The sequence below is a fragment of the Bufo bufo genome, chromosome 1 (assembly GCF_905171765.1).
Source record: "Bufo bufo chromosome 1, aBufBuf1.1, whole genome shotgun sequence".
Taxonomy (NCBI): Eukaryota; Metazoa; Chordata; class Amphibia; order Anura; family Bufonidae; genus Bufo; species Bufo bufo.
The window spans coordinates 479657352-479681173 of record NC_053389.1 but is presented as its reverse complement, the minus strand read 5'-3'; the positions used below and the strand labels follow the sequence as shown (position 1 = coordinate 479681173).

Sequence of the window (23822 nt, the reverse complement as noted above, 5' to 3'; positions counted from 1 at the left end):
TGTTAACCTTCTCATCAATAAACATCTTGCTGCCTGCATAAGATCACATGGACCTCTAGCGAAACCACCCATTCTACATACTCTAAAGGCAATGTCAACTAATGGTCATTCCTCAAATGCTGAGCAGGTAAAGTAACTACAAGATTTAAATTTCAACTTTTTTTACCCGTTCATGGAATTAATTTTACATAAGTGTAATTTTATAAACAATTACTGTTTCTTATTCCAAATCCCATCTCTAGAGATACTATCCTGTGCTAAAACATATTGTATAAAAGGAATACCTTTGATGCATGGTGGTTCATTGGTTAGCACTGTTTTGCAGCGCTGGGGTCCTGGGTTCGAATCTGACCAAGGACAGTTTGTATGTTCTTCCCGTGTTTACGTGGGTTTCCTCCAGGCACTCTGGTTTCCTCCCACACTCCTAAGACATACTGATAGGGAACTTAGATTGTGAGCCCCATTGTGGACAGTGTGATGCTAATGTCTGTAAAGCACTGCGGAATATGTCAGCGCCAGGGCCGGTGCAAGGATTTTTGCCGCCCTCGGCAAGATAAAAATTGACGCCCCCCCCCCCCTTATCAGATGATCTGCCCATATCATGTTCCACCCCTTTCTCAGTTTTTAAATTAAAAGAACTGCTATGTTTCCCTTAGGGTTAATCCAGCTTCTTGTAGCTGTCTCTTTTTGCGGAACGGAATTGCGGACCCATACAACGTGCGGCCCCGATCCGGAACTGCGGACCCGGATCCGCAATTCCGATCCTGAAAAAAATAGAACATGTCCTATTCTTGTCCGCAATAGTGCCGGCAATGTGCGGTCCGCAAAGTGCGGAACGCACATTGCCGCTGTCCGTGTTTTGTGGATCCGCAAAACACACACGGATGTGTGAATGGACCCTAAATGTGAGGTAAATTAGTTTCCAATGTAGTATTAATAACTAAACAATTACATAATAAACATATTGCATTGTCCACTTACCACCAGGACAATAAGATGATCTGGTCTCTGGCTGCAGTCTGGCTCTTGGTCTGGCTCTGGGGACTCCCTTGTCACTCTCATTATTCCCCCCCCTCTCCCTTGTCACTCATTATTTCCACCCTCCCCACTCATTATTTCCACCCTCCCCTCCCCACTCATTATTTCCACCCCCCCTCCCCACTCATTATTTCCACCCTCCCCTCCCCACTCATTATTTCCCCCCCCCTGTCACTCATTATTTCCACCCCCCTCCCCCCTTGTCACTCATTATTTCCCCCCCTTGTCACTCATTATTCCCCCCCCCCTTGTCACTCTCATTATTCCCCCCCTCTCCCTTGTCACTTATTATTTCCACCCCCCCTTCCCACTCATTATTTCCACCCCCCCTCCCCACTCATTATTTCCACCCCCCTCCCCCCTTGTCACTTATTATTTCCACCCCTCTTGTCACTCATTATTTCGCCCCCCTTGTCACTCATTATTTCCCCCCCCCTTGTCACTCTCATTATTCCCCCCCTCTCCCTTGTCACTCATTATTTCCACCCCCCCTCCCCACTCATTATTTCCACCCTCCCCTCCCCACTCATTATTTCCACCCCCCTCCCCCCTTGTCACTGATTATTTCCACCCCCCTTGTCACTGATTATTCCCCCCCCCCTTGTCACTCATTATTCCCCCCCCTTGTCACTCATTATTCCCCCCCCTTGTCACTCATATTCTCCCCCCCTTGTCACTCATATTCTCCCCCCCTTGTCACTCATATTCCCCCCCTTGTCACTCATTATTCCCCCCCTCTTGTCACTCATTATTCCCCCCCCTTGTCACTCATTATCCCCCCCCTTGTCACTCATTATCCCCCCCCCTTGTCACTCATTATCCCCCCCCTTGTCACTCATTATCCCCCCCCTTGTCACTCATTATTCCCCCCCCCTTGTCACTTATTATTCCCCCCCCCCTTGTCACTCATTATTCCCCCCCTTTGTCACTCATTATTCCCCCCCCCTTTGTCACTCATTATTCCCCCCCCCTTTGTCACTCATTATTCCCCCCCCCTTTGTCACTCATTATTCCCCCCCCTTTGTCACTCATTATTCCCCCCCCCTTGTCACTCATTATTCCCCCCCTCTTTGTCACTCATTATTCCCCCCCCTTTGTCACTCATTATTCCCCCCCCTTTGTCACTCATTATTCCCCCCCCCCTTGTCACTCATTATTTCCCCCCCCTTGTCACTCTCATTATTCCCCCCTCTCCCTTGTCACTCATTATTTCCACCCTCCCCTCCCCACTCATTATTTCCACCCCCCCTCCCCCCTTGTCACTGATTATTTCCACCCCCCTTGTCACTGATTATTCTCCCCCCCCCCTTGTCACTCATTATTCCCCCCCCTTGTCACTCATTATTCCCCCCCCTTGTCACTCATATTCTCCCCCCCCCCTTGTCACTCATATTCTCCCCCCCTTGTCACTCATATTCCCCCCCCCTTGTCACTCATATTCCCCCCCTTGTCACTCATTATTCCCCCCCTTGTCACTCATTATCCCCCCCCTTGTCACTCATTATTCCCCCCCCCTTGTCACTCATTATTCCCCCCCCCTTGTCACTCATTATTCCCCCCCCCTTGTCACTCATTATTCCCCCCCCTTGTCACTCATTATTCCCCCCCCTTGTCACTCATTATTCCCCCCCCCTTTGTCACTCATTATTCCCCCCCTTTGTCACTCATTATCCCCCCCCCCTTTGTCACTCATTATTCCCCCCCCCTTTGTCACTCATTATTCCCCCCCCCCTTTGTCACTCATTATTCCCCCCCCCTTTGTCACTCATTATCCCCCCCCCCCTTTGTCACTCATTATTCCCCCCCCCTTTGTCACTCATTATTCCCCCCCCCCCCTCGTCACTCATTCTACCCCCACCTCTAGTGTAGCGTGGCCGAGCTCTGTTCGATCCGCGGTACAGGAGCATTTGTTTCCTGTACCCGGCCGGACTGACAGGAAGTGCACACTAAGTGAGCACTTCCTGTCAGTCCGGCCGGGTACAGGAAACAAAAGCTCCTGTACCGCGGACCGAACAGAGCTCGGCCACGCTACATTAACAGCACAGAGCAGGATTCTATAGAGCGGCAAGCGCTCAGCCTCAGCCGCTCAGGCGGCGCCGCATGAGGGGCGCCGCCGGCCGCCCCCAACTTATATAACTAACTTTTTTTTTTTTTTTTAACCGCAACGGGCGCCGGGCGCCCCCTGCTGCATGGCGCCCTAGGCGACTGCCTAAGTCGCCTTACTGGTGGCGCCGGCCCTGGTCAGCGCTATATAAGTGAGTATAATAAATAAAACTAAATAAAATACACATTTGAGTTAACCAAACATGTTTACAAGACTATCCACCTCAGATGCTAAATCCCGAAGCACAGCTGTCGGATCCTCCTCCTTTCCTGGAAGCAGTCATTTATCAGCAGACTCTCTTCTCCAAGATGACGACCAACATCTCAGCACCGTTCACCTACATAGTGCTGATCAACATCTAAGTAACTTTCACCTACATAGTGCTAATCAATATCTCAGCACCTGTCATTTAATGCTGAGCACCATCTCAGCGCACTGTGCATTATATATACCACCATTCTCTACCAAGTTGTCCACCACCTATCAGCACCATCTCTAAAAACTGATCACCATCTGTCAACACCCTTCTTCTACAATATTTACCAATAGCTCAGTATTATCAAGTGTCATCATTGAGAAAGCTGAGCGCAATGTATATGTACCTGTTCATACCATCCTATAGGTACTTGTTCCATCCAAGACCAGGACCTACAAACTATGTATAAAGGGATTTCCGGTGCATGCTACCATGGCTGCAATGTAAAAGCAAACAAGGACTACAAGTATCAGCACACTGCTTCATGCACAAAGACACATGCAAACATTAAAAACATGAGTGAATGTAAACTGCATTACTGCTATACTTACTATATGAAAGTTAGAAGCTCTTTGTGGACATTTTTGATTAAGAATATGTTGGGCCCATCTACCAGCGACCAGAGATTTGGCAATTGCATGTATAAAGTTAGTGGTGGGGGGGGGGGGGGGGGGGGTTGAGAGGGGTTAATGGGGGGACCTTTGATTTGGCAATGGCATAATGGCATGTTTAAAGTTATTGGCGTGGGGGAGGGGTTAATCGGGGCACCTGTGATTTGGTATGTATAAAGTTATTGGCGTGGGGGGAGGGGTTAATGGGGGCACCTGTGATTTGGCATGAAGGGGCTGATCTGGGGGAGTGGGGGGCATGGTGGATGCCCTGGAGGCACTGGGGAAGGGGGTTATCATGGCAGCCAGCGAACTCCAGCAGTCTGTTCCTCCACCGAAACAGACTGACGGAGTTCACAACATAACCTTAGATACACATTCTGGTAGAAGAACAGCCTGCTGGCGTATACCGTATTGGGTATAGCCGGATACAACCAGCTATATGGTCTCATTGACTATAATGTGGTCCAAGGACATCTTGCCATGTTCCGGCATATATGCTGGGTATCGTCCAAAGGTTTTTTTTTTTTGTCCAGCTTGAATGCTGTAACAAGGCCGGACCCCATTACAGTCAGTAGCTGCAGCAGCCGGCAGTATCCAGATATACCCGATATGGTACGTTCTGGCCGGCTGTTCTTCTGACAGAATGTACTGTATATTGCAGCTGTGAAAGAAGCCTTATGTGTGTGCAATTATTTGCTACACCACTGTAATAAATAAAAATATTGTTTTTATAAAGGAATACGTTATTTTCAGAAGGTTTTTCTTATTAGATTACTTGATTAATCGTAAAAAATTATCGATAGAATACTCGATTACTAAAATATTCGTTTACTGCAGCCCTACTGGGCATATTACTTTACTGTGAGGGGGCACAGCTGGGAATAATACTTTACTGTGAGGGGCACAGCTGGGCATATTACTTTACTGTGAGGGGGCACAGCTGGGCATAATACTTTACTGTGAGGGGCACAGCTGGGCATATTACTTTACTGTGAGGGGGCACAGCTGGGCATATTACTTTACTGTGAAGGGGAACAGCTGGGCATATTACTTTACTGTGAGGGGGCACAGCTGGGCATATTACTTTACTGTGAAGGGGAACAGCTGGGCATATTACTTTACTGTGAGGGGGCACAGCTGGGCATATTACTTTACTGGGAGGGGGCACAGCTGGGCATATTACTTTACTGGGAGGGGGCACAGCTGGGCATATTACTTTACTGTGAAGGGGAACAGCTGGGCATATTACTTTACTGTGAAGGGGAACAGCTGGGCATATTACTTTACTGTGAGGGGGCACAGCTGGGCATATTACTTTACTGTGAGGGGGCACAGCTGGGCATATTACTTTACTGTGAGGGGGCACAGCTGGGCATATTACTTTACTGGGAAGGGGCACAGCTGGGTATATTACTTTACTGTGAAGGGGAACAGCTAGGCATATTACTTTACTGTGAGGGGGCACAGATGGGCATATTACTTTACTGTGAGGGGGCACAGATGGGCATATTACTTTACTGGGAGGGGGCACAGCTGGGCATATTACTTTACTGTGAAGGGGAACAGCTAGGCATATTACTTTACTGTGAGGGGGCACAGCTGGGCATATTACTTTACTGTGAGGGGGCACAGCTGGGCATATTACTTTACTGTGAAGGGGAACAGCTGGGCATATTACTTTACTGTGAGGGGGCACAGATGGGCATATTACTTTACTGTGAGAAGGCACAGCTGGGCATATTACTTTACTGTGAGGGGGCACAGCTGGGCATATTACTTTACTGTGAGGGGGCACAGCTGGGAATAATACTTTACTGTGAGGGGCACAGCTGGGCATATTACTTTACTGTGAGGGGGCACAGCTGGGCATAATACTTTACTGTGAGGGGCACAGCTGGGCATATTACTTTACTGTGAGGGGGCACAGCTGGGCATATTACTTTACTGTGAAGGGGAACAGCTGGGCATATTACTTTACTGTGAGGGGGCACAGCTGGGCATATTACTTTACTGTGAAGGGGAACAGCTGGGCATATTACTTTACTGTGAGGGGGCACAGCTGGGCATATTACTTTACTGGGAGGGGGCACAGCTGGGCATATTACTTTACTGGGAGGGGGCACAGCTGGGCATATTACTTTACTGTGAAGGGGAACAGCTGGGCATATTACTTTACTGTGAAGGGGAACAGCTGGGCATATTACTTTACTGTGAGGGGGCACAGCTGGGCATATTACTTTACTGTGAGGGGGCACAGCTGGGCATATTACTTTACTGTGAGGGGGCACAGCTGGGCATATTACTTTACTGGGAAGGGGCACAGCTGGGTATATTACTTTACTGTGAAGGGGAACAGCTAGGCATATTACTTTACTGTGAGGGGGCACAGATGGGCATATTACTTTACTGTGAGGGGGCACAGATGGGCATATTACTTTACTGGGAGGGGGCACAGCTGGGCATATTACTTTACTGTGAAGGGGAACAGCTAGGCATATTACTTTACTGTGAGGGGGCACAGCTGGGCATATTACTTTACTGTGAAGGGGAACAGCTGGGCATATTACTTTACTGTGAGGGGGCACAGATGGGCATATTACTTTACTGTGAGAAGGCACAGCTGGGCATATTACTTTACTGTGAGGGGGCACAGCTGGGCATATTACTTTACTGTGAGGGGGCACAGCTGGCCATATTACTTTACTGTGAGGGGGCACAGCTGGGCATATTACTTTACTGTGAGGGGGCACAGCTGGGCATATTACTTTACTGGGAGGGGGCACAGATGGGCATATTACTTTACTGGGAGGGGGCACAGATGGGCATATTACTGTGAGAGGGCACAGCTGGGCATATTACTTTACTGTGAGGGGGCACAGCTGGGCATATTACTTTACTGGGGGGGCACAGATGGGCATATTACTGTGAGAGGGCACAGCTGGGCATGTTACTTTACTGTGAGGGGGCACAGCTAGGCATATTACTTTACTGGGAGGGGGCACAGCTGGGCATATTACTTTACTGTGAAGGGGAACAGCTAGGCATATTACTTTACTGTGAGGGGGCACAGCTGGGCATATTACTTTACTGTGAGGGGGCACAGCTGGGCATATTACTGGGAGGGGGCACAGCTAGGCATACTACTGTGAGGGGGCACATGTGGGCATATTACTGTAAGGGTGGCACATATCTGGCCATAGCTACTGTGAAGGAAACAATGCTGGCATAACTACTGTGTGGTGGCATAAAGGGGGAATAATTACTACGGTATGTGGGGGCATTTAGGGGACTGGATGGGATTCGGTGTATAGCTTTTTGGGGTGGAGTTACAGGTGTGGCCTAATGCGGAAAAATTTCGCACGACACATACTGTCCCTCTTCCTTCTTTTCAAAAGTTGGGAGGTATGGTAATCTAGCCAGTATAACACCATCATTAGGGTTAGTTCTTATTAATCTTTATTACCACTGTAAATGGGACGTAGATATGTCTGCCTCAAACCCACCTGACGTTAACATGTCACGTGACATGAGAAGGTCCTTAGGGCGCATGGAGTCTAGACACAGTTGTCAGTAAATTACCATGTTACAGACGCCATCTTAGGTTTGGGCAGAACGCCCATTGAGCCCAGAGCCCCGCCTGCTACTCGCAGTGAATGAAACGCTGTGACGTGTCCAGACCAGTTGTGGCAGTGCTGCGCATGCGCCGATGTTGAGCCGCTGTGCTGGCTGGTAGGAGGGGTCGGTAGTGAGCGCTGTGCGCCAGCTATAAGCCTGCTGTTAGCGCTCCGCTATGTGACAAGCTCCCGTCCCTGACAGCCTGGGTAACGTGCCATCCTCTCACTATCTAGTGCAGGAATTCTCTCAGCATGCCAGCCCCTGCCCCCTGGAGAATAGCTGCTGGCCTTCTGGTAAACTTGCTGTCATCAATCTGTATTGTGTTTATCAATAAGTGGATCTATGTCCATCATAGCTTCCCCAACATGAGCCTGACCCTTGTGCACTTCGTGGTCACCTGGCTGGGCTTGTATCTATGTCAGAGATTTGGGGTCTTCTGCCCCAAGAGCCTTCCTGCCTCTAAGGTGCTGCTCCTAGCACTTAGCTTTTGTGGATTTGTGGTCTTCACCAACTTGTCCCTCCAGAACAACACCATAGGCACCTACCAACTGGCGAAAGTTATGACCACTCCCGTCATCATCCTCATCCAGACCCTTTGGTACGGCAAGACGTTCTCGCTCAGGATCAAGCTCACTTTGGTGAGTGTGGCTATGCTGGGCTGATGTCCTATATAGATTGTGCTTTATGTTGTATTAACTGATTCCAATCAGAAATACGGATGTGAATGGGAGGTATATTTCCATGCCGAACGTATGCGCCCATTCCACGGGGGTATATAATCGTCACCGGATTGTAAAGGAATGCGCTGACTGTAACGTGCCTGGCATCTGACTCCGCTTGGCTCCTATAGTGCAATACATTGTACCGTGGGGCACTGTGGGATTTTTGTTCATTTCTGCATCTGATTATGGATTACATTTACAATAATGCCAATCACTAAACCAAGCTCTGTACCAACACTGATCTGGTTGGGCATGCTGGGAGATGCAGCACTCCATCAGTCCCATAAACGTAGACAGATTGGTGGATGGACATGCACATCGCCGCTTTAGGGTGCGTTCACATGACCAAATCCGTTTTTTTGCGATGTGCAAATTGCATTTCTGAAAAAAATATGGATGTGGTCTGTGTGCATCCCGCACTTTTTAGGGGCCCCATTTTAAAAAATTCTACTCTTATCCATTGAACAGACAATAATAGGACATGTTCTATAATATGTGGCTCAGCGGCACGGATGCGGACAGCGCATCGGTTATATACGAGTGCTGTCCACATTTTCTATGACCCGGTAGAAATGAATGCGTTTGCGTGCGATCCTCACTAAATGCAGATTGGACACGGACCAAGAATGCGGTCGTGTGAATGTACCCTTGTTCAGAGTGGAGACTGTGGGGTCCTCTGGGGGGTTGCTAGTAGTTGGACCCCCAAAGATCCAACATTTATCACCTATTCTGTGGATAGGTGATAATAGCTTTCGTGGGATAACCCCTTTAATTGGGAGAGGGGAGTTAGTGGCTGCCAGACACCTCTAGTGATGATTTATCTCAAAGGATCAGACCTGTTAAAATCCAGCATGAAAAATACCCGGCTTTATATAATGTAAGTCTCAAGCCATTTATTGATGGCAGATAACGCAACAATAAAATAGCAGTAAATGGGGACCATAAAAAATACTAGGGTTAGTTAATATAGCATATATGCATACACAAGCAAAATATACTCTTATTAAGTTAAAATAAAATAAATTGCAGAGACGTTGTAATGTTTCCTAACTTTTGTTCTGATATCATTATTGTTTATCATTAAATATTATATGGGTGCACCAATGTTTAAAGAGGACCTTTCACCAGTTTTTACTTTATATAAGCGATACCTCACACTGTAGTCCATCTTCCCTAGATGTCATATCGCTCATTTTCTTCATGATATGCTTCTCCGTTTCGCCGCTGTGCCCCTCGTTCTGTTTACGCGCCCTGTATGCTAATTAATAGCATCGGAACAGGGAGGAGGAGACATCAGCTTTTCTCAGTGGGCGTCTCTTCTGTCTGGCCGTGGCGCTGTCCAATCACAGCCAGGGAGAAGAGAAAAAAAACTGCTCACCTTCTCCCTGGCTGTGATTGGACAGCGCCACGGCCAGACAGAAGAGACGCCCACTGAGAAAAGCTGATGTCTCCTCCTCCCTTCCCTAGGGAACACGGGCTACAGTTTGAGGTATCGCTTCTATAAAGTAAAAACTGGTGAAAGGTCCTCTTTAACCTAGTCTTAGGAGGCAATTTTAAAGGGATTCTGTGCCTTTTTTATTTATTTTTTTGGTCATTAGCATCCGATCGGCTGGATCCGACACCTGGGACTCCCGCCAATCAGCTGTTTGAGAAGGCCGCAGGGCTCGCAGTAGCGCTGCGGCCTTCTCACGGCTTCCTGCAGGCCATTGGCGTCAAGACTGTTTCACTGGCCTGGACGTGGCTCAGCCCCATTTAAGTGAAAGGCCCCTTTCACACGGGCGTCGCGGGAGAGGCCCGGATGCGTTGTGGGAAACCCGCGCGAGTTCAGTCAGTTTTGTTCAGTTTTCCCGCTCGAGTGCAAAGCGTTTTAATGCATTTCGCACGCGCGTGATAAAAAAAACTGAATGTTGGTACCCAGACCTGAACCCGGAGTAATTCACTGACGTTCGGGTTTGGGTATGGTGTTCTGTAGATTTTATTTTCCATTATAACATGGTTATAGTGGATTCAGTGTGGGTGCAATGCGTTCACATCACGCATTGCGCCCGTGTGAAAGGGGCCAAAGGGTCCGAGCCGTGCCCAGATCACGTGACATAGCTGTGATGTCCCTGGCCTTCGGATCTCTTCTCAAACAGCTGATCGGTGGGAGTCCTAGATTTTGGACCCCCTCCGATTACATGTCGATGACCTATCCAAAGGATATATCTACGGATGAACGAATCGACTGTGGATGAAACATCCAAAGTAGATTCGCATAAAACTTCGTTCCAATACTGTACGGAGCAGGAGCCTTAGACTGCGAGACTTAGCAAAGCAATAATTTCAGGCTCATCGAAGCCAATACATTATAATACTGTACGGAGCTCCTGCTCCTTGTACAGTATTGAAACAAGGTTTTATGCAAATCCGAAGTCGATTCGCTCATCCCTAGATATATCATCAGTAAGAAAAAGGCAGATAATCCAGACTTTCTAAAATAGTCTCTTGAAATTAATTTTGTTTCTTCTTGATATTTCTTGCAGGTCCCTATTACATTAGGAGTATTCCTGAACTCTTACTATGACGTAAGGTTTAATGTCTTGGGAATGGTGTTTGCGGCCCTCGGTGTCCTTGTCACGTCTCTTTACCAAGTGGTTTGTAATCCTCCTAAATTTCTTTTGCGTAACATGTTGGGCCCCATTCACACAACTGTAGTGCTGACATGCCTGTGTTGTGGGCTGCGGGTCCACAAACTACGGGCACCGACTGTGTGAAGTTGGCATCACCTCCTTGTCTGTACCTCCGCGCAGCAAGAGATGGAACATGTCTTATCTTTGGCCGCATCTTGCAGACCACGGACTCATTAAAGTCAATGGGTGCACACAGCCGGCACATGGGCACGGCAGCACTACGGTTGTATAAATGGGGCCTTATAATGATGAAATATTTTGGATATTATATATGCACATGAGGGATAGGATAGATCAGTGAGGTCACATGACCTAACTCATAAAACCCAGAAAGTGACGCGCTTCTGCCCTTAAGGAAGTGCTGCAAAAAACCAGCAGCAAGCATGCTGTGGCCAGGGCTGAGATGAAACTGTGGAGTGGATCCTCCGAACCACAGCACCTACACAAACAGAGCCCAGAGCTGCAGCGGTGAATGGGAAGCTCTGGCCACAAATCCCTTCTGAGCACGGCGCCCGGGGACCGCGGTGGTAAGCAGATCCCCCGCCATTGTTGTCCAAGGTTGCTTCAGTCCCTACTGCTCTCGTCTTCCTGTATCCGCTCCAGAAATGCCAGGAAAAGGCACTCTCAGCCAATCACTGACTAAGGCGGGTCACTTCTAAGGTCAGTGATTGGCTGAGAAGGCCTTTTCTGGCATATCCGGTACGTCGAGCTGGGAGAGGAAGTGAAGAATGGAGCAACCTGTGATGTCAGTGGTGGGAATCGGTGGGAGTGAGAAATGCTTTATTTTTAACGTTTTCTGTTTTTAAATTTCTCTACTTGTATTTTATATCTATATGTCACGGCCATGGCTATGACCGTGACTCCTGAACCGCATGCGGTTGTCAGCGGTTTTCATTGGTGTTCAATCACAGGTGAGGGCTGTGGTATTGGCCTCACCTGTGGTTGCCGCTGGCAACAGTATGTATGTGGCAGCGTAGCAGGCTGAGCTGTGCCATGCAGCTCGCTACGCTGCGCATGCGGTTTTGTGTGTGATGTGTGGATGTGTGCACTGTGTTTTATGTTATTTTGTGCACGTTCCCTTTAAGTGGTGTTTTCCCTTCCCTGGTGTTGGAAGGGTTAATCCCCTTCCTAGTGTGTGTCCGACTGTGGGGTGTGGCTTCTTGGCCTATAAAGCCTCACTGCTTTTGCAGGCCTTCAGGTTGCTTCAGCCATGCTTAGCTGAGAGCAGCCTCATGTATTTATTACCTGCCAGTAAGAGCCACCCCTGTGGTCATAAACCTTAAATGTCATAACCATATTGTGCTTTAGTTACTTCCAGTTATGTGTGATGTCTGTGTGATGTTTTATATGTGATTTTGTGCAGCTATGGATCTGGGTCCCTGTGTGGGGATGCGTTTATGATCTGCACCCTGCTAACACAGGGATCCAGTCAGCAAGGCTGTGGCAGGTAGGTGGAACTCTGGTTCACCTGCCATATCCATAGTGCTGTTTATGTCTCCCCTTTTCCTGCAGCTTGGCCGTTGAGACTCCTGCTCCTCCGTGTCTAGGAGGAGTGGGCTTGTCTTACTTAGCTCCTAGGTGAGGGTCATCTTGAGGGCCAGCAGGGACTTTTAGGTTCCGGAGCATGGGCCCTCCTACCATCAAGGTTGGCCCATGTAACTAGGAGCTAGGGTCAGGTTAGGGATGCCTTAGGAGGTGACCTGCTCCCTAATCCTGTCTACATGGCCAAGCAACCGAAACATCACCGGGCTCCACACGGCTGAGGATTTCCCCCATCCTCAGCCGTGACAGTATGACCACAGTCGCTTCTTACGTGGCGCTCCCTCGAAAGAGGGTAAAGCATGCACCGCTATCTGCGGATGGGGTGCATGCGCGTTCTCCGGAGGGAGAGCGTTATGGGGCTCACAATTTACGGCGCGGTGAGTGGCATTCCCCGCCATTCCTAGCTCACCGTTGTCCGTGTTGGTGTCCCCTTTTGTTTGTCTTTCCCCTCCCCCCCTCCCACTGTTTCTAAGCCTCACCAACCTTCCCCTTTTTTGTTGGGAGGGGTTTTGAGGGGTGGGAGTATGCATCCCTCGAAAGAGGGTGAAGCATGTACCGCCCTCTGCGGAAGGGGTACATGCGCGCTCTTCGGAGGGAGAGCGTTCTGGGGGTTTCGCCTCTGACGGCGCGGTGAGTGGCGTTTCCCTGCCATCATCGTTGCCTCGTTTGGCGTTCCCCCTGATTTTTAGAACACGTGGTGTTTGTCTGGTATGCGGTATGCATACCTTCGAAAGAGGGTGCAGCATGCAGTGCCATATCAATGTGGCCTGCATGCGCGTTCTCCGGAGGGAGAGCGTTCCTGGGGGTTCTCCGTTTACGGCACGGTTGGTGGCTTATTCCCCGCCACCTTACCTTCCGTGTCCGTGTTGGGGATCCCTCGTCCCTCTCCATGTTCCCATCTCTGGTCGTCTGCTGGCAGCACTCCGTAAGTGGTCCGGCTGCGTGCTGGTTAGGAGTGTCTGCTGGCAGCGACTGGAGTGGGGACGTGAGTGGAGAGTCCCCTCGTCCATCTCTCAGTGGTTCTTTTCTCTTTGTTGCTGGTGCGGGCTGCAGTCCTCGTTGGACTGGCTAGTGTGAGCCGGGAGAGGATGCAGCTGACAGCGACCCCTTTTTAGAACCGGCACTGAGAGTGGACGTCCCCTTCTCCTATCCCCTTGTCTGAGTCCCTCACGTGTCTTTTTTTTGGTGGGGGGGCTTTGAGGGGTGGGAGTGTCACGGCCATGGCTATGACCGTGACTCCTGAACCGCATGCGGTTGTCAGCGGTTTTCATTGGTGTTCAATCACAGGTGAGGGCTGTGGTATTGGCCTCACCTGTGGTTGCCGCTGGCAACAGTATGTATGTGGCAGCGTAGCAGGCTGAGCTGTGCCATGCAGCTCGCTACGCTGCGCATGCGGTTTTGTGTGTGATGTGTGGATGTGTGCACTGTGTTTTATGTTATTTTGTGCACGTTCCCTTTAAGTGGTGTTTTCCCTTCCCTGGTGTTGGAAGGGTTAATCCCCTTCCTAGTGTGTGTGATCACTGGGTGTGTCCGACTGTGGGGTGTGGCTTCTTGGCCTATAAAGCCTCACTGCTTTTGCAGGCCTTCAGGTTGCTTCAGCCATGCTTAGCTGAGAGCAGCCTCATGTATTTATTACCTGCCAGTAAGAGCCACCCCTGTGGTCATAAACCTTAAATGTCATAACCATATTGTGCTTTAGTTACTTCCAGTTATGTGTGATGTTTTATATGTGATTTTGTGCAGCTATGGATCTGGGTCCCTGTGTGGGGATGCGTTTGTGATCTGCACCCTGCTAACACAGGGATCCAGTCAGCAAGGCTGTGGCAGGTAGGTGGAACTCTGGTTCACCTGCCATATCCATAGTGCTGTTTATGTCTCCCCTTTTCCTGCAGCTTGGCCGTTGAGACTCCTGCTCCTCCGTGTCTAGGAGGAGTGGGCTTGTCTTACTTAGCTCCTAGGTGAGGGTCATCTTGAGGGCCAGCAGGGACTTTTAGGTTCCGGAGCATGGGCCCTCCTACCATCAAGGTTGGCCCATGTAACTAGGAGCTAGGGTCAGGTTAGGGATGCCTTAGGAGGTGACCTGCTCCCTAATCCTGTCTACATGGCCAAGCAACCGAAACATCACCGGGCTCCACACGGCTGAGGATTTCCCCCATCCTCAGCCGTGACACTATACTGTGGAGATAATCTGATTTACTATGGAGTTATTTATTGTTTCATGACCTATTTTCTTTATATAATGTTGCTACATTTTTAGACTTAAGAGCCAAATGCAAGTGTATTTTTTTCTTTTTTATGGCCTGAAGTTCCTGTAGTTCAGATTTACAGAAAATTACAATACAAATAAACAGCACGGAGCTCTACATAGAGTAGTACAGTATGACAGGAAAATGAATGTGGGATGACAGAGCTGAGGGTATTTCTTTCAGCTTTTGTGATTGTGATCATCCACAACCACTATAATCACATATGGAGGTCACTTAGGTGTGGTGATGGCTGTCTGGGTGGATTCCTTATCATGGATGGCTTCCAGACCTCAGGCAACTCAGCGAAGGGTGAACAAACCCGGTCTTTCATTCCAGCTAAAATGGCTGAGAAACATATATATTTATTAGTAACCAACAATAATCTAAAAAATAATGTTTAATAATAGGTAAATAAGAAATTTAGTTTTATTGAGTATACAATTGTTTATTTTTAACTGAAATGATTCTGGGCTAATCACGCCCACGTTGTATAGTGTTATTCAGTTCAATGTAGAATAGTATGTAGTGGAAAAATGTAGAGCACACCATTTTCTGTAAATAATTCAGACAGCCACTCCACAGTCCAGTGTAAATGCTGCCACTGGTCAGCCATTCCACAGTCCAGTGTGAATGCTTCCACCGCTCAGCCACTCCACAGTTCAGTGTGAATGCTGCCATCGCTCAGCCACTCCACAGTCCAGTGTAAATGCTGCCATCGGTCAGCCACTCCACAGTCCAGTAAAAATGCTGCCACTGGTCAACCACTCCACAATCTAGAGTAAATGCTGCCTCGCGTCAGGCACTCCATAGTCTAATGTACATGCTGCCACTGGTCAACCTCTCCACAATCTAGTGTACATGCTGCCACTGGTCAACCACTCCTCAATCTAGAGTAAATGCTGCCACTGGTCAACCACTCCACAATCTAGTGTACATGCTGCCACTGGTCAACCACTCCACAATCTAGTGTACAGTCGTGGCCAAAAGTTTTGAGAATGACACAAATATTAGTTTTCACAAAGTTTTCTGCTAAACTGCTTTCAGATCTTTGTTTCAGTTGTTTCTGTGATGTAGTGAAATAATTACATGCACTTCATATGTTTCAAAGGCTTTTTTTTTTTTTTTTAAATTGTTTATTTTATTGATTTTTTTTTATCAATGAAAAAATAGTACAGGTACATTGTCTCATTGCACAATCGTAAGAGGCAATACAGGTACAATATTATGTTGCATAACGTCAATATCAACAAATGTACATTAGTATACAAAACATACATTTTGCATCTGAGGCCAATAAACGCACTAAGGGCTGAAACCACAAAAGGACATAAGACAATTACAATGACACGACACATGGGGGAAATTAGAGGAAGGGGGAAAAATAATAATCTAACTGGTAATCAAAGGTCTTTTATTGTAAGTGATCAAAAGCGTCATCCCATGTTTGCCAGATCTTTGTAAATCTATCGACTGAGTTAGTAATACATGCAGTTAAGTATTCCATTTTCCTAACTTCCCTTACACTATGTATGAGGTCCATTCGGGTAGGCGCGTCTGCCCTCAACCAAAACCTCGCAATTAGGCGTCTGGCCGCCGTTAACACCTGAAGGACTAATAGGAGAAATTGTTTTTTTAATGACATTTTTGGCATATTCAATAAGTAAAAAAAAGGTGTAAAAGGGAAACGAATTGCGAGGAGTTGAAAAAAGACAGACTCCACCATTCTCCAAAAGGGCACAATCACAGGACATTCCCAGAAAATGTGAAGGTGGGTCCCCTCACCTATCATACACCTCCAACATCTATCAGAGATATCTTGGCTAAAGTGTTTTAATAGCTGTGGAGTATGATACCAAAACATAAGCACTTTATATGTGTTTTCCCTATATGTGATACATGAGGACGACTTCGCTGCTCGTTCCCATATCGGTTTCCATTCTGCATATGTTATAGGATGGCCTAGAATTACTTCCCATTTAGACATGTAGGAGTGAGTGACAGAGGAGGATGATAGGATAAGATAGATGCCTGAGATGAGACCTTTCGTTGTAACAGTCAATTTACAAAGTTTCTCAAACGGCGTGGGGGTTGACACCTTCGTTGAGTGAAAGAGGTCCGAAAAAAAATGGCAAATCTGCACATATTGATACCTATAAGACTCCGGTAATTGATGCAAGGAACGTACCTCGTCAAATGAGAACAAGCCCAGAGTCCTATAGTTTACAACATCCGCAAATCTGAACAACTTCCTGGGAAACCATGTTTTAAGAAAAGCTGTGCTCATTCCCAACTTAAATAGTGGGTTATACAGAAAGGAGACCATAGAAGATTTTTCCGATGCAAGTGAAAACAGTCTGTTACATCTCAACCATATGTTACATGTAAAAGACATAGGGCCCAGTAGTTCAGGTCTAAGTGAGGGTTGTAGGGAGTACCAAATGAGTGAGTTCGGATGTACAGGGGCTATCCACAACTTCTCTATTTCCATCCATCTGGAGTACGCGTACATATTGGACCAGGCTGGCAGTCTTCTAAGGTGTGTAGCCCAGTAATATTTTTTAATATTTGGAACTGCTAATCCACCTTGAGTTTTGGGTGACATTAAAATTGAGCAAGCTATGCGATGCCTCTTTCCATTCCAGATGAACCTGAATATGGATGACTGAAAATCACGCAGCTCCTTCTCAGGGACAGGAATTGGGAGAGTTTCAAACAAATACAGTAATTTAGGCAAAATATTCATCTTAACTGATGCTATACGGCCCAAGAGGGAAATGGGAAAAGGCATCCATTTAATCAGTAAGGCCTTGAGTTCTCGGAACATAGATGGAAAATTTTGAGCGTACAACGAGGAATAAGTAGGGGTTAAGTTGACCCCCCAAATACCTCAAGGACGTTCCCGTCCAATGAAAATTAAAGCTGGATTTTAAGGTGGTCAAAATATCAGGGGCTAGGTTAAGAGGGAGAGCCTCAGTTTTTGTGGTATTAATTTTATAACCGGACAATCTACCATAAGTCTCTAGTAATTTAAAGAGGTTGGGAAGCGAAATATGCAAGTCAGTTAATGTTAGCAGGATATCATCTGCGAATAGTGAAAGTTTGAATTCTACTGCATTCACTTTAATCCCATGAATATCAGGATGAGACCTAATGGCCGCCGCTAGGGGTTCTATGCATAGAACGAAGAGCAGGGGGGACAGTGGACATCCCTGTCGCGTACCATTTTTTATAGGAAAAGGCAAAGAATGAGCATGCTTCATTTTCACTATCGCTGTAGGTTGGGCATATAAAACATGGAGGGCTGTAAGGAAAGGGCCTTTCAGACCGAAAGCCTCCATGGTAGAGAACATAAAAGGCCACCCTAAGCGATCAAACGCTTTCTCTGCGTCAAGACTTAGCAACAACGCCGAGTCTCTGCGCTTATTTGTGATATCAATTAAATCAATGGTGCGCCTTGTATTATCTCCGCCCTGTCGGTCTCGAACAAAGCCCACTTGATCTTTATGGATCAGTTGGGGTAGCCAGTCTGAAAGTCGGTTAGCCAGAGTTTTCGTGAAAATCTTCAGATCCGAATTAAGAAGTGCAATGGGCCTATAATTTCCACATTCTAGGGGATCTTTACCCGGTTTAGGTATTAAAGTTATATATGAGTGTGACATTGAAGTGGGTATTGGTGACCCTTGTAGGAAAGAGTTGAACAACAGCGTCATATGTGGCAAAAGAATATCAGAAAATGTTGCGTAATAGATGTATGGTAGACCATCTGGCCCAGGGGCTTTATTATTGGGCAGCTGTTTCAGTACTTCCTGTAGTTCCTCCACAGTAATGGGAGCGTTTAATGAGGCAAGAGCTTCTCCTGACAACTGAGGAAGATCACACTTAGAAAGAAAGGAATCCAGGAAGAGTCTACTGCGCCTTGGGTCAGATGGGAGTTGTTGAGGGATAGAGTAAAGTGCCTTATAATAATCTTGAAATAAGTTGGAAATGACCTCTGGGTCATACACTATTGCCCCATCCCCTCGCCTCATTGCAGTCGGAGTGTTTATAGTGCCAGAGTCCCGAAGCTGTCGAGCCAGGAGGGTATGCGGTTTGTTTCCCCACATATAAAATCTTTGACGCGAATATAGTAATTTTTTCTCAGTTTTATAAAACAATAATTCCTTCAATCTAGCACGCAGGGTTATAATGCGCCTAAGCAGAGGCCGCGAGCAACGGGACTCTAGCATCTTTTCTAAATCCTTCAGCTGTGAGGTGATATTGTGTTGTTGCATAGTACGGTCTTTTTTCAGTCGAGACCCCATAGCTATACATGCGCCTCTAAAGACTGCCTTGTGGGCTTCCCATATCATAGATATAGGGGGTCCTGAGGACTGATTTAAGGTGAAGTATTCTGTGAGGCCCTCACGTAGCTCCTGCCTAAGCGGCAGCTGGTGTAGGAAGGATTCATTAAGGCGCCAATGACATACTCTAGGGTAGTAACCTGATGTTTTAATGTTAATTGACACTGGAGCATGGTCCGACCAGGAAATTGGTCCTATGTCGGCATCTGCAAGCATCCTTAAAATTGGGATATTACCAAAAAAGTAATCTATACGGGAGTGTGTATTATGTGGATGTGAGAAGAAAGAAAACGTTTTTGCAGTGGGGTAGTTAATTCTCCAGAGGTCATATAATTCGAATTTTCTAATAAGACGCCTAAAAAGACGTGAGTTTCGACACTGATCCTTAGTAGGCGGTCTATTCTGAAGGGTTAATCTATCTAGACGCTCGGAGAAGGAGAGATTAAAGTCTCCTCCTACTAGCAATGCAGCTGGGAGCAACTTCGATAATTTCAAGAACACCTTGTTAAGAAAAGGGATTTGAGCAGTATTCGGAGCGTATAAATTGCACAGTACGTGTGGGTTACCATTGAGTGTGGCTTTTAGTATAATATACCTGCCAGCTGGATCAATAATAGCATCTTCCACCTGTAAAGGGCAATCAGCAGACATGAGAATGGCAACACCTGCTCTCTTTCTCCCAGAGGAAGCAGAATATATACGAGGGAATAAGTATTGCGCAAACTTGAAAGAGCCCTGGTGATCAAAGTGGGTCTCCTGAAGAAAAACTATGTCAGCTTTCTGAGACTTGCACTCAGTAAGTGCCAGGCGTCTCTTCACATTAGAGTTAAGACCTTTTACATTAAGCGAGACATATTTAATCATTTTCAAAGCATGGAATATATGTACTTGCTATGTGGCTGCAATGGATCCTTCTCAAGGACACTGTCACAGATGAAAACACCTTAAGGCATTCAGTCGATTGTGATTTGGGTTCTGGAGACCTGAGTATAAAAAACAATAAAAAGAGACACAAAAGGGAAGGGGGGGAGACACAAGACCATACAAACATAAAGAATACACCATTTAGTATCAGAACATTGGGTGTTGCCACCCAGATACAGATCAGTGAGCAGCAACTAGTGATATTAATATCAGCAAACTGCCTCCCCTCCAGCCCAACCAACAGAAGCTGGGGGGGGAGGGCGAAACTACTGGTCTGCTTATTGGAAGCATGACTGGACTGGCACAGGATGGGCCAGGTTTCAAAGCTTATTAGAACATGAAATAACCAGAGAATTGAACAATAAACCAATTCTACTAACATAGGATCTTAAACAGAGAACCATAAGGCCGTCGCCTCCTGGCGAATAAGAACAGTAGGAGATACAATTTAAGCTAATGAAGTCCATGCAGCAATCATGGGGGTTCATCTTGTGGCTCACGTAGAGGGGTCCCTCCAGCGGGGGAAGATCTTCTTCTCCTTTGTCTGGCAGGTTGCCAAATTGGACCCAGGGCAGGCTGTGGATCCGGTAGTTCCCAGTCCGTGATGGATGGAATCTCAATGCCCAAAGCAGCACAAAAATCAGGGAGGTCTGAATGCTGACGCAAGATGGAGGATCTGCCATTTTTCGTGACTATTAATGCAAACGGGAACCCCCATCTATAAGGGATCTTCTTTTCCTTCAGCAGTTGCAATAAAGGCTGTAATACTCTTCTTTTTTGGAGTGTGCACCAAGATAAGTCCTGATATAAATGAACAGAAGCGCCATGGAAATCAATGGAGCGTGCTTCCCTGGCTTTGGACATAATGCTTTCCTTCACCTGAAAATCGTGCACGCAGCAAATGACGTCTCTGGGCTGCGTGGATGAGGACTTAGGCCGCAGCGCTCTGTGAACTCGATAAAGCTTGATAAACTGGGGTGGCTGTGTGCCTAATAAAGCATTAAAAAGTTCAGATAATATTTCCTGCAGATTTTCTTCCGCATTAGCTTCAGGCAAACCCCGTACACGGATGTTATTTCTGCGCCCTCTGTTATCTAGGTCTTCCAGATGACGTGCATTGTCCCTGATAACTTGGGATTGAGAAGCAATAACAGATTGTAAATGTGCCACACTTCTACGGGTGTCATCATGGTCTATTTCAATAGTGTCCATGCGGTCTGCTAAGTGCTTCAGATCCTGCCTTAAAGATGAGATTTCCGATTTACAGGCATTTCTGACTTCTGAGACCAGCATTTTAAAATCATCCTTAGTAGGCAAATGTTGTAATGTCTGCTGAAGTATTGTAGGGCCCTGGGAAGGTTGCAGAAGATCTCCCTCTCCCTCGTCCTCATATTCATTTCCCTGCTCCCAAGTAACAGCTTCTCCTCCCTCTCCCCTTCTATGATGCTGCTGGTTAGGGGGATCTTCAGAGTATTCGGCCCAATCTCGCCGCTTCTGGGACGGAGTGGCCATTTGTTTGGCTTGTTTAGCTGCCGATTTTGGCGGCTGTGCCTCCTGCTGGATGTAGCCCCTCTCCTGCCCCTGTGGGATTTAGCTGTGTCCCCACAGCGCTAGTGGGTAGGAAAGTCCTTGCTAGTGGGGACAGGGAGGAGGTAGGAAGCCGTAAGGCTGGATTACTGCTCGTACCTGTCGGCGGCTGTGCGCTCGTCTCTTCACCTTCACACGCGTCGGAGGCCTGAGATGGGAGCAGGCCGCAACCAGACGGAACCGCGCGGAGTGGACGGCTGAGGTAGGAATCGAGCGTCTTATTCCCCCAGGCGGATGATCGGGACGAGGTGGAGGGCTTGCCCAGCAATTTTTTCCCCATGTGCTGCGATGGCGCGGTAGGAGAGTCTCCTTTAGCAGCTAATGGCGGCGGAGCTCTGTCTTCACGCGGCCATTCCTGAAGACGTCCAGGCCACGCCCCCGTTTCAAAGGCTTTTATCGACAATTACATGACATTTAAGCAAAGAGTCAGTATTTGCAGTGTTGGCCCTTCTTTTTCAGGACCTCTGCAATTCGACTGGGCATGCTCTCAATCAACTTCTGGGCCAATTCCTGACTGATAGCAACCCATTCTTTCATAATCACTTCTTGGAGTTTGTCAGAATCAGTGGGTTTTTGTTTGTCCACCCGCCTCTTGAGGATTGACCACAAGTTCTCAATGGGATTAAGATCTGGGGAGTTTCCAGGCCATGGACCCAAAATGTCAACATTTTGGTCCCCGAGCCTCTTAGTTATCCCTTTTGTCTTATGGCACGGTGCTCCATCATGCTGGAAAATGCATTGTTCTTCACCAAACTGTTGTTGAATTAAGTTGCTGTTAGAGGGTGTTTTGGTACCATTCTTTATTCATGGCTGTGTTGTTGGGCAAAATTGTGAGTGAGCCCACTCCCTTGGAGGAGAAGCAACCCCACACATGAATGGTCTCAGGATGCTTTACTGTTGGCATGACACAGGACTGATGGTAGCGCTCACCTTTTCTTCTCCGGACAAGCCTTTTTCCAGATGCCCCAAACAATCGGAAAGAGGCTTCATCGGAAAATATGACTTTGCCCCAGTCCTCAGCAGTCCATTCACCAAACTTTCTGCAGAAGATCAATCTGTCCCTGATGTTTTTTTTGGAGAGAAGTGGCTTCTTTGCTGCCCTTCTTGACACCAGGCCATCTTCCAAAAGTCTTCGCCTCAATGTGCTTGCAGATGCGCTCACACCTGCCTGCTGCCATTCCTGGGCAAGCTCTGCACTGGTGGCACTCCAATCCCGCAGCTGAATCCTCTTTAGGAGACGATCCTGGCGCTTGCTGGACTTTCTTGGACGCCCTGAAGCCTTCTTAAAGGGAATCTGTCACCTGCTTTTACCATTTTAAGCTGTCACCATCGCTATGTTCACTAAAGTACCTTATTTCCAGCAGTCTTCTTTTTACTTTATTTTGTTTTGTCCTTTTGATATAAAAGCCCTTTTTATGATATGCTAATGAGGCTCCAAGGTGCCCAGAGGGGCGTTTTTTTCCCCTCTCCGGTGCCCAGTGACGCCCCCCTGCAGTGCCCAAGAACGCCTCCTGATCCTCAAATAACCTCCCACAGCCCCGGAAAAAGGTTCCGCCCCCTCCCCACGTCATCGTCTACCTTCTAGAAATACCCCGTCCTTCTTCCTGTCGGCGGCCAGAAAACTCATCAACCTCCTGAGGGCAACAGCCTCAAAAGTCTCACTGGGCATGCGCCGAACCCAGTGATGTAACCTGAGCGCTGTTGCCCTGAGGAGGTTGATGATCGTGCAGGCGCAGTACCGCCTGCGCGATCATCAACCTCCTCAGGGCAACGGCGCATGCCCAGTGAGACTTTTGAGGCTGTTGCCCTCAGGAGGTTGATGATCGTGCAGGCGGTACTGTGCCTGCGCGAGTTTTCTGGCCGCCGACAGGAAGAAGGACGGGACATTTCTAGAAGGTAGACGATTGATTCTGGAGTAATTGCTATTATAAAAACTTAAGCAGCAACTTTTCCAATTTCCAATATTTATGTAATTCTCAAAACTTTTGGCCACGACTGTACATGCTGCCACGCATCAGCCAGTCCCCAGTAGTGTACGGTAAATTATTTATTTGTTTTACTTCTAATTATGTTGAGGTTTAGCTTGGTGACCAAAAAAATATTATTTGGCTTCTCAATTTTTAGACATTGCTTGAAAAAGTTAGATTGATTTTAGATGTGTGGCATGT

General features: G+C 47.4%; 1 protein-coding gene across 1 annotated transcript in view; it reads left to right on the top strand.

The window, feature by feature from the left end:
• Positions 1 to 7703: 7703 nt before the first annotated feature.
• The window catches only part of SLC35E3 (solute carrier family 35 member E3), a 29323-nt gene continuing 13204 nt past the window's right edge, over positions 7704 to 23822 (top strand). Inside the window, exons 1-2 of the mRNA XM_040409772.1 lie at positions 7704 to 8262; positions 10869 to 10979. Coding sequence (XP_040265706.1) covers positions 7876 to 8262; positions 10869 to 10979 — 498 coding nt within the window. The 5' untranslated portion in view covers positions 7704 to 7875. The remainder of the gene's footprint in view (positions 8263 to 10868; positions 10980 to 23822) is intronic.